The 11014-nt window shown below is 41.6% G+C and overlaps 1 protein-coding gene across 6 annotated transcripts in view; it reads left to right on the top strand.

Annotated features, from left to right (window-relative positions):
* Positions 1–11014, top strand: part of dmxl1 (Dmx like 1) — a 49304-nt gene that overhangs the window by 11842 nt on the left and 26448 nt on the right. For all 6 annotated transcript variants that reach the window (XM_086206479.1, XM_086206480.1, XM_086206476.1 and 3 more), the window contains exons 11-27: positions 550–726; positions 819–1060; positions 1918–2635; positions 3060–3181; positions 3623–3712; positions 4100–4214; positions 4354–4473; positions 4837–5055; positions 5655–6919; positions 7050–7308; positions 7654–7787; positions 8228–8414; positions 8522–8632; positions 9128–9297; positions 9495–9592; positions 9761–9926; positions 10529–10657. In XM_086206479.1, the coding sequence (XP_086062605.1) occupies positions 550–726; positions 819–1060; positions 1918–2635; positions 3060–3181; positions 3623–3712; positions 4100–4214; positions 4354–4473; positions 4837–5055; positions 5655–6919; positions 7050–7308; positions 7654–7787; positions 8228–8414; positions 8522–8632; positions 9128–9297; positions 9495–9592; positions 9761–9926; positions 10529–10657 (4322 nt within the window). The remainder of the gene's footprint in view (positions 1–549; positions 727–818; positions 1061–1917; positions 2636–3059; positions 3182–3622; positions 3713–4099; positions 4215–4353; positions 4474–4836; positions 5056–5654; positions 6920–7049; positions 7309–7653; positions 7788–8227; positions 8415–8521; positions 8633–9127; positions 9298–9494; positions 9593–9760; positions 9927–10528; positions 10658–11014) is intronic.

The raw sequence follows: 11014 nt of genomic DNA, 5'->3' as shown, positions 1-11014 counted from the left end.
ACTTGTGTGACTGATGCTTCCAGCATCATGTTTTCGCACCAAACAATTTCTCAAAATTTGTAGGGTAAATCGAAGATGTAAGTTAGTTCAATGTACTCTTTAAAAAGAAGGAAAGGATGTAGGACACCCAGAAATGAATTATTCCACTGCATGGGTAAGAGTTAGTTTTGCCTCATTAAAATTAGCTGGTGGTCAGAGAGCTTCACTTCTGTATTTTAAATGATAATATGCTGTTGGTAAATTTGGATGACTGCCTGAGGTTGTTGCGGAATCATATGTGCTCAGAGAGGTGCTAAATGTACAATGCATTTTCTGTTTTTGTGGAGCAGCTTAATTTGACCTGAATCGGGCCTTAATCCTTCATATTGCTTCAGCCTTCAGGCTGAGAAGCCTGTTTTGTGCTTGTATTTTGTTTCTGCACACTTCAAATTGTCTGGGTATTTCATGGAAGTTAATTTGCTCCAAACAAAGTCTTTTGTCCTGCATACCATTTCAGTTATTCTTTGCTTTTGTTATTGATTTAACATTTTGATAATTTCCTTATTGCAGACATTCCTCTGCTCCCCTCCATCTCCTCCTTGAGTGCTGTGGATGATGAAGAACCTGGAGGTCCTTTCACTGTCCACTGGCTCAACAACAAAGAGCTTCATTTCACTTTAGCTATGGAAGTCTTCCTGCTGCAGCTCCGAGGCAGCCTGGAACAACAGAATGAGTGCTCACATGAAGGTGCAGAAAAATGTTTGGATCAGGCTTCAAGCCTTATCTAGAGGAATGTGCATACGAAGCTGTTATCTGCTTTGTGTTTGTTTCTCACCCAGACCCTGAGATAGAGGATAACTTTGATGAAGAAGATCCTAGTAAGAGGACAAGTGACCCCCAAGGACCTAATGCTGCGGAGCTGCCCGTGGCAGCGGTCGAGCACCAGGTGGATGTGCTATTGGAGGAGTGGAATAAAGGAGCAGACATGTTGTTCAGCATCCATCCCATGGATGGCTCCCTGTTAGTCTGGCATGTTGACTGGTTAGATGAATATCAACCAGGCATGTTCAGACAAGCTCAGGTACATTGATTCATGCTTTGATTCAATTGTGTCTCAGACAATTTCAGGATAGATGGTCAACTCAATTTCGACCCCTCACCCTCTGCATGTGTACATAGACTCATACCGGCAGGTATCGAATACTAGAGTGAGATGAGTATGGATTTAGTTTATTTAGTCAAGTAGAATCATTGTAACCTGACAGATGAGCTTTTCTTTCATTTTTTTTCACTCTTTGAGTTCATTTGATTGCATTAACTATTTCTAAGAGCTTCTTGGTGAAAGAAGCACTTGAAAATAATTTCCTCCAATAAGGATTCAAATCATTTTGACAGCCATGATGGTCTTGCTCCTCTAATAGCTTGTCATCCAGCCATTCAGAAAATTACATTATAATTATGTGTGACTTTCATATTAAATTCAGAAAGCCCTTGATGCATTTTATTATATCTGGAAAACAAGAGTCTGAGACTGGGCTTTCAGTCAGACAAGCAGGCCAGTGCCATTGTCATTCAGGGTGATTAGGTTTGGCTGCACTCATTAGTAGAGATAAAAACTGAATTGGTGCATGAGAATTGTTGAATATTATTCTTTTCTTCTTAAAAAGAGTTAAATGGAGAAGGCTCAGTGTCAATAATTATCCTAATCACATTGTTTAATAGCTGATATTCATTATCTGAATTGAAAATGGAATCATTTTGGATCATTTTTATGAATTGATCTGATTGGAAAATGTGTTTCAGGCTCACCTGTTTGTTGAAACTAACGCCCAACAAATTAGCCAGAACTGTTTCATAAGTTAGTTTGTTTCAAGACGAAGTAAAATGATTTGAATGAGCACTGCTGTGGTTGTTTTAATCCCTCTGTTTCTCTCACAGGTGTCGTTTGTGTCCCGTATCCCTGTAGCGTTTCCCACAGGTGATGCAATCTCCCTGAGTCACAGTGTGGTTATGTACGCTTGTAACAAGAATGTGGATCTGGCGATCCAACATGGCAGACAGAGACCACCCAGGAATGCATTGCCTCAAACCAAATCTGCTCTTATAAGCTACGGAGGTCAAGGAAAAGCTGCATCTAGCAGTAGTCTTCGGCTAAGCATTTTCACCCCTAATGTGCTTATGATCTCCAAACATGCCGATGGCTCCCTGAATCAGTGGGCAGTCAGCTTTGCAGAGGACTCAGCTTTCTCTACAGTGCTCAGCGTTTCACACAAATCAAGGTACTGTGGTCACCGCTTCCACCTCAATGACCTGGCCTGTCACTCATTACTCCCCCTCCTCCTCACCACCTCACACCACAATGCCTTGAGGACTCCGGAGCCGGACAGCATCCTGGCTCCTCCAGAGGCTTACTCTTCTGGTTTCTCTCATTCAACTTCTCTTCCCCATGGGTCACACCCTGGCCGGCTCTCACTTGGTGTGATTTCCCAGGATCCCAATGCTATCTACAGTGAGCTGATTTTATGGAGAGTAGATCCCGTGGGGCCGCTGTCTTTGTCAGGCGGAGTGTCAGAGTTGGCACGGATCAACTCTCTTCATGCCTCAGCCTTTGCTAATGTAGCCTGGCTGCCTACGCTCATTCCCAGCAGCTGTTTAGGTAAGGACAGGACGGGTTTATGGTTCTGATATAACTGAGAGGGATATTCTCTGTTGCTTTTATGATTGAACATTTGAATGGACACAGTTTCATTTTTTTTATTAGAATTATTTTCATTGAGTAATATGAAGGGAAAGCCAATTGTGACCTTCTGAGACAAGCACTGAAAATTCTAATAAATCAAAATTTTAAAGCTTTTTCAAATCCCGCTTTCCCTCTCATATATAGATTAAAAAGATATCCTTTGAATCAAATCTCTTTTAACTCCATCAATCAATAAAAGCCTCATATTTTCAAATAGTATCTCTTTTTTGATGTATCTTACTTCCCTATATTCTGTGACTTTGTTTAGCTTTTATTTACTACAAACAAGAGCACAATGGAAAATAAAGAAAAAAAAATCTCTTCTTCTTTTTATCGCTAGGTGTGTACTGTAACTCCCCCAGCGCCTGCTTTGTGGCAAGTGATGGCCACTCACTCAGACTCTATCAGGCTGTTATTGAAGCCAAGAAACTCCTAAGTGAACTCTCCAATCCTGAGATATCAGTAAGTTAAAAAGCCAGTATAATCAAATTCAGTGATGCTCCCAATGGTATCGTCACCATCGCGTTGAGCTTCCCATCGGACTTTTACAACAGCAGAGGGGTACTTTGGTGGAAGCACTGTGCAGTCTTTCCGCTTCATTAATGTCAGCCTAAGAGGACTTGCAAGAAAAATCGTGCAACAGTGTAATAACGAGTGAAATATGGTGAATGCCTGTGATATTCCCTACACAGCTGAATCAAATGTGGCAAAAGGCAGTACGGGCTGTCAAGCTTGTTTTACCTGTCGAGTAATCTTGTTTTTCTTGCATACAGTACGTCATCATTTTCTTTGCGCAAATTTTTTAAGTGTCAAAAGATTTTCAAAAAGCACATTAAGTATGACTAATGTGTGATTGAATTGTCCCGGTATTGTTATTTTTTTTTTTTTTTATCTTTGTTTTAGAAATATGTCGGTGAAGTGTTCAACATCATCAGTCAGCAATCCACAGCCAAACCAGGATGTATTATAGAGCTGGATGCCATAACTGATTTTGTGAGTATACATGTAGATAAAGAGAAATATCCAGATCTCCACAAATTGCTTTGCTCCTGCACATCTAGGACACCTAACAACATCCTCCAATGCACAGCTGTACGTGCACACTGTATATAACATAATCAATAGTTGAATTGCTGATTATTTGCAGCATGAAAGAGTCTGCGTTAGACTACAGATTTATCACCATGAAAAGTCCAAGAATGACCCCGACATATCTCTTATCTGCTCAGGCAGTTCTGTGTTGGTTTTATATTGTTGAATGTAACGACAACACAGCTTGTGTTTGGCTGCCTACTTGCTGCTGCACAGTGGATATAGCATGTTGTTCCAAGTCTGTTTCTGATGTGTTGTGATAATGACTGTCACCGTCCTCTTCTACAGCAGGGGAAGGAGACACAGCTCCTGCACGTCTTCGAAGAGAATCTGATCCTTGGCAATGAAAGAACAGGGAGCACCGAGGAAATTCCGGATTCACTTCATACTGGTATAGATGAGTGTATGTATAGTTTTTCTTATTCTTTTCAGTTCTGTAACACAAAGATTATTTTATTGTCAAATATCTGCATCTATTTCGAAGATATCTGTGTATCGGTATGTGGAGTGTATTAACATTCTGTCTGTGTGTTTCCCTGCAGGCTCCAGCAGGCCGACCTTCTCAGCACGCTTTTTCTTAGTGGTGGTTGAATTAACCCCTAAAGGTCGCTCGCTTCTACACATGTGGCATCTTCATCTTGCTGCTCGACCCGTCACCATGGGTGTGTACTTACCGTAAAATAGGTCTGCACTGATGTTCAGAAATGTGAAAAACTAATATTGATTTTAGACATAATTGATGTGTACTCTGTTGTGTTGAAACTAAAATCTATGCATCGGTGGTAGATTCAGGTCTATTGGTTTGACCTCTAACAATGCTTATGCCTTTTATTATCATTATCACGAATCCATATGGAATATGTAGGCACATGTTGTATAGAATGAATTTACTGTCTACTGAAAATATATACATCGGCATATGCAAATTATTAATTACATTGCCTCCTGTGATGTAACTTGCAAATATGGTAGGACAGATTTAGTCAAAAGTATTTTAATGGCATGCCCTGTCTTTGTACCCATAGATGAGACGACGCCAATGAAAGATGAAACTTCAGCTTCATCAATGAACAGCTCTCGGTTTACCTTTGATTCATTCAGTTCCCCGCTTATTCAGAAGAGTAAACCCTGCACGTCCAATCTGCAGAGCACCTGCCGCCTCAGCCTCACAACACACAGGCTGTACAGCCAGGAGATGTCTCTGCCTGAAGGTGTGGAGGCCATTAGTGTTACACCTTCAGCAGGTGAGCAGACGGATAACGAACAAGATATTTACATTTGCATGAGTCAGGTAATGTGCTCTGTCAGTGAAATATAGGAGAGACATACACAGGCTGGCTCAGAGCTCAGGGAGGAGCATTTTAGTATTGGTGTGATGGAATAAAATGCATCAGTTTAGACATCTACCACAATGTGGTCTATTAATCCTTCACCTGTCAGTTAACACAGTATTGCTAATATTGATTAAAAGGAATGCGTAATTGTCGTCTAGTATGAAAGAAAAAATACTTTTGGTGTAATGAAAGACAGAAGCTGATGCAGGTAAATATATTAATGAGGAACTATCAGTCTTATCTAACTACACTTATGGAAATAATTTGATAAGGTCCATCGGTTGTTAATGTTCTGGAATTTTACACATCAGCAGGAACAGAAATTGTATCTCATAATCATAAATTAGTCATTTAAAATTTTTAGTGAATCAGCCACTGAGACCTGGAATATATCCAGTTTCATTCAACTTCTTCATCCATTTGTACGCTGACAAACTGGAAAGTAATGTCTGGAAAGAAGAATTGGATCTTCTTTCTTGCTTTAAGATCAACTATGAACTCTTTTCTAGGTCATCTCAGCGCATCATGTTCCCTCCCAGCTGGCCGTGTGCCTTACCTCCTTGCTACTTCCTGCTCTGATGGAAAAGTGCGCTTCTGGAGGTGTACTGTCACTGAGACCGATACCTGCAGTATGGACAAGTTGATGTATCAATGGGAAGAGTGGCCTCTTCTGGTGGAGGAGGGGGCACACCACTGTAGCACAGTGAGTGTGCCAGGTCGCCCCATAGAGGTCAGCTGCTGTCACACGGGCCGGATCGCTGTTGCCTTCAGGCAGACACCAAACACATCTCCAAACTTGACACCACATCTAAACCCTCATAGGCTGCTTACTTCTCCTCCCACCCTGGCTTCTTCCCCTTATGTGCATAGCAAAAACAACACAGATAACCTCCAGATTCCAACTCTTACTCTACAGCACAGTCCAAATATCTCTCCAAGCCTCTACCTAGCAAACACTAGAGACACATTGGTCCAGATTGGCATTTTCCAATGTGAGTCTACTGGTGGTTCACAGTGGATTCTAGAGCAGACCATAGTCCTGGACAACACAGATCCCACATCTAACTGTGGTGGCAGCACAGCTGGGAATACCAGTATTCCAAGTAGTAAAATTGACTTCTCTTTACCAAGTGAGAACTGTCTTGGATCTGCCAGTAAGAGCTTGGTTCATTTAGACTGGGTGTCCCAAGAGGATGGTTCACATGTTCTCACTGTTGGTATCGGGACAAAGATTTACGTGTATGGCCGTCTCTCTGGTAAACCTCCAGATCTGGGTCTGTCATCTGATGTCAGCAGAGACCAAAGCTTGTCCCGTCTGGTTCTGCTTCGTTCAGTTGATCTGGTCTCCTCCGTTGAGGGCTCATTACCAATCCCAGTCTCTCTTTCCTGGGTAAGAGATGGCATCTTGGTAGTAGGTATGGACTGTGAAATGCATGTCTACTCTCAGTGGCAGCCCCCAGCACCACCCAAACCTGCTGCAAATGCCCAAGACACAGACATCAGCAGCAGCGTGTCCTCCATCATCTCTGCTGTTAGGCAGAGCCAGGAGGAGGGGCTTAGTCCTGGACCTCCCATGTCACTGTTGGCCCCTCCTAAAAGGGCCCTTACAAGGTCAATGATGAGCTTGGCCCAGAAGCTCAGTGGGAAGAGAACAGCATACGACCTACCCTTAGAGATGGAGGATTCTGGACTATTTGAAGCAGCTCACCAACTCTTTCCCACCTTACCCCAGTACCACCCAGTACAGCTACTAGAGCTAATGGACCTAGGAAAGGTAAGTTGTCAAAATCACGGACACTGCAGTTTAGTTAATACGATTTTCAGGCTGAAACATTGATCAGTTTTAAATTTGAGTAGCTAGCAGTTGCTCTTGGGGCTCTGGTATATAATTTCTGTATTTTAAGGTTCACCGTGCCAAAGCCATCCTCTCCCACCTGGTGAAATGCATTGCCGGAGAAATTGTGGCTCTTAAAGACACCACCACCAATCCAGAGAAGCGTGTACGTTCTCGAACCATCAGTGCCGGAGGGAGCACAGCCAGGGACACCAAGATGTTCAGTAAAGCTGAAAAATCTACCCCAGACTACACAGAGATTAGCTCCATCCCTCCTCTCCCTCTGTATGCCCTTCTTGCAGCTGATGAGGACACATCACCCAAACCTGGTGGGTATTCAGCGTGTGGTTTTACTTTTAAATTTATATGTGAATACTATTGTTTGTTACAGTGGCAATTGACAATTAAATTGCTTGGACTAGCAGGAAATTGGCTGGAGAAAAGACGATAACTTTAGGTGAAAAGAAACCCACTGACAAAACACTTAGAAAATCTTCCCCAACTGTGTAGACAGTATTCACTGCAGGGAAGAATTGATCAGTTTTATCCAGCACAATGTTCTCTCTCGCTCTCTCTCTCTCTCTCTCTCTCTCTGCAGCAAGAGGGAGCTTTGTTCAGATGTCTTACTAAATACTGTACATTTTCTTGTCATATTTTCCCTTTTTGTTTTCCAGATAAAGTGGGCAGTGTGAGTGGCGATAGTGGACATGGTTCTAGTCAAACGGATGCTTATGATGAGTTATTTCACACGGCCAGCATCGTAGACTTAAATCCTCTTGATGAAGGTCAAGAGGAAGCTGGGAACAAGGTCAGTTTCCATTAGCCAAACAGAAAGATTATTGTGTTACCCCAATTGAAAGAAAATGTATAAAAACAAGAGTAGACATGAATATTTTAAGCTATTTTTATATTTTGCTGTGTTAATCAGAATTACTTTTGAATAAATTAGTCACAGCTCTTGATTTTTATGCTCCCAATGCAGGGTTTATACTCATAAAAATATAGGAAAGTCTGAAATTTGAAAATAGTCTTTTTTTCAGGCCTGGAGAAGTTTGGGGGAAAAAAAACTAAATAATGTCAGAAAGGGTTGGAAATGTTGAAAGTTGCTTGAAGAAAATACACGAGATCAACTGAGACCACTGATTAATCACTGAAGCTTTTGAATCCATCCATGACACATTTATTTGCTGTCGTACTTCATGTGTTTTCATACAAATGAGTGCTTTTCTTGTCATTTCCTGTCTGTAGGTCATTGACCTGTCCCAGTACAGTCCGACATACTTTGGTCCAGAACACGCCCAGGTTCTATCGAGTCATCTCCTCCACTCCAGTTTACCAGGCTTAACCCGTATGGAGCAGATGTCTCTCATGGCACTGGCTGACACCATTGCTACCACCAGCACAGACCTCAAGGACAGCCAGGGCAAGAGCAAAGGTACTGCAGAGGGAGAGATCTCCATATCACATGATTAATCTGCTTAATTCTGCAAAATCCTATGTCATTATCTTTGGAAGGAACAGTAATTGTCATTTACCAACCAGGTGGAGAGACTCTGGATGAGTGCGGTCTGAAATTTTTGCTGGCCGTTAGACTGCATACCTTCCTTTCTACCTCTCTTCCCCCGGCATACCGAGCGCAGCTGCTACGCCAAGGTACAGTGGTTGTCGAACTGTCTTAATTTGGGACATTTCACAGTTGACAAGCAGGCTGACAAAGACAGTAGCCACCCACGTACAGGGCCACTGGCAGATTGATGATGAGACTCTTTTAATCTGTTCGTATGTATCTCTTAAGTAGCTTTTCCTTGCACTTCTTCAGTTAAAGCTCTCATACTCAACCCACATTGGTCCGGGGGCAGTAACTGTATAAAACTGCAAAGAAAACTCACTGAAGGTCAGACTGCGAGACTTTGAATCCATCACCCTTAACTACAGTAAAGCTACCTGTGAGCAGAGATATTAAACCCTCTTGGGTCCTCACGTAGGTTCTGTAGCTACAACTTGCTATAATAAGCAATTTATTACTGTGAATATTTTTGACCCATGCTCTTGCATTTACTCACTCAAGTCTAACTTTACTTTTTAGAATCCTGAAGTACCTATATAAAAGTTAACTATCATTCCTGTGGGGTTTTCTTCCCACCGCAGGCTTGTCAACATGTCACTACGCCTGGGCTTTCCATTCTGAGGCTGAGGAGGAGCTGCTCAACATGCTGCCAGCCCTACAGAAAGGAGAGCCCACCTGGCCTGAACTCCGCTCCATGGGTGTGGGCTGGTGGTTGCGTAGCACCAATAAGCTACGCAGATTCATTGAGAAGGTGAAGCAGCTAATGAGCGTAGTTAACTACAGGCCAGCTTATACAGGAATCACACCACTCATAATATTAACATTCCAATCCATGAGAAGCATTCCTAAATTATTAAAGCTTCGATGTTAAGTGGATAAAGGTACATATAGGAGAAGGTGTGAGCTGATTTTTTTTCTTCTTCTCGTGTCTCACCTCATTCTTGTCAGGTTGCCAAGGCTTCTTTTCAGAGAAACAACGATCCTCTGGACGCAGCTATATTTTATCTTGCACTGAAGAAGAAGGCAGTGGTCTGGGGACTGTACAGGTAAAATATATATGATATCTGATATGCTGTTACACAAACAGGTCTATAAAAACATTGTCTTTCACACTATCTTTTTTTCCCCAGTCCAAACCAAGTGCTGTCAGATAACTGAACACAAATGACACTGGTACTATTGTTTACAATCCATGTTTATTTTATTCTCACCAGAGCTCAGAAGAATGTCAAAATGACAGACTTTTTCCACAATAACTTCAGTGAAGACCGTTGGAGAAAAGCAGCACTGAAAAATGCCTTTTCTCTGTTGGGAAAGCAGAGGTTTCAGCATTCTGCTGCATTCTTCCTTCTAGCTGGTTCACTTAAGGATGCAGTGGAGGCAAGTTCAACATAGATTTGAAGTTCTGTTTTCGAAAAGACTTTGTGACATTCGTCAACTAACAAACCAGCAACATCACAATGTATTGGAAATAAGGACATTTTTTCCTATAACCTTCATTTTATACAAATATATATTTGTGCTGGGATGTAGTTTAAACCCATATAAAATACAGCTTTCCATCATTTTGCTAACATAGATTGGGTTGCTTTGGTCATTATTTTTGGCTAACCTTTAATTCACCAAGGTTATTTCTGTTAGATAGTCCTTGGAGCAGTGAGTCACATTATTTAATCTGCATGAGTAAGTGGAGCTTCTCTAAGCATTTTATGGAAATGAGGATCACGCAGGCAAAGAGCTATCGTTGAGTTTGTTTAGTCTCACTGGCTGCGAGGTTGTCTCATTGTAATGCACCTCACACTTTAATAGTCGGGGACAAGTACAACAACTACACTTCAGTTAACCCTTTCAGTGAGCTTAGACTTGATTATACATGTTCGGCTCCTGTCTTCTCTTCATGTAAACTGTCGCACTGCACGGCGGTGTATTTTTTTGATTTTTCAACTTGTGACTCCAAACTCAGTTTTAATTTCCTCTCTCAGGTGTGTTTGGAGAAAATGCAGGACCTACAGCTGGCTCTTGTGATCTCCAGATTGTACGAGTCTGAGTTTGAGACAGCATCCACCTACAAAAAGATCCTCCAGAGACATGTGCTGGGACAAGACAAGCAGGTGCATACAGTTTTTGTGTACAAGCTATTTTTTTTCTGAAAGTATTATTTGATAAAAAAAACAAAAACTTGACTATGTTTTGAATCTTCAAATACCTACTCTGTTACTTTACTCTTTCTTATTGTTCTATCTCTTATCTTATTATTCTATCTCTTGCTAACCCAGGACCTGAGTCTAAATTTCATACCACTAACATGAAAATGTGAAATAGTATAACAATAAAGACCCTTGAATCCTTGAATCAATCTTTTAACAAGGAACTCACTGCAGAGCTGCAAACAAACATTTGTTTTCGTGACAACTATGAATCAGTGTTTGTCATTTCAATATGCAGACTAAATGCAGTGACTATGCCAG

Source organism: Aulostomus chinensis, chromosome 6 (assembly GCF_037954235.1).
Source record: "Aulostomus chinensis isolate RoL2024-O1b breed Wild chromosome 6, RoL_Achi_v1.0, whole genome shotgun sequence".
Lineage (NCBI taxonomy): Eukaryota > Metazoa > Chordata > Actinopteri > Syngnathiformes > Aulostomidae > Aulostomus > Aulostomus chinensis.
Note: the sequence above shows the minus strand (reverse complement) of the source record. Positions and strands in the feature narration are given on the sequence as shown.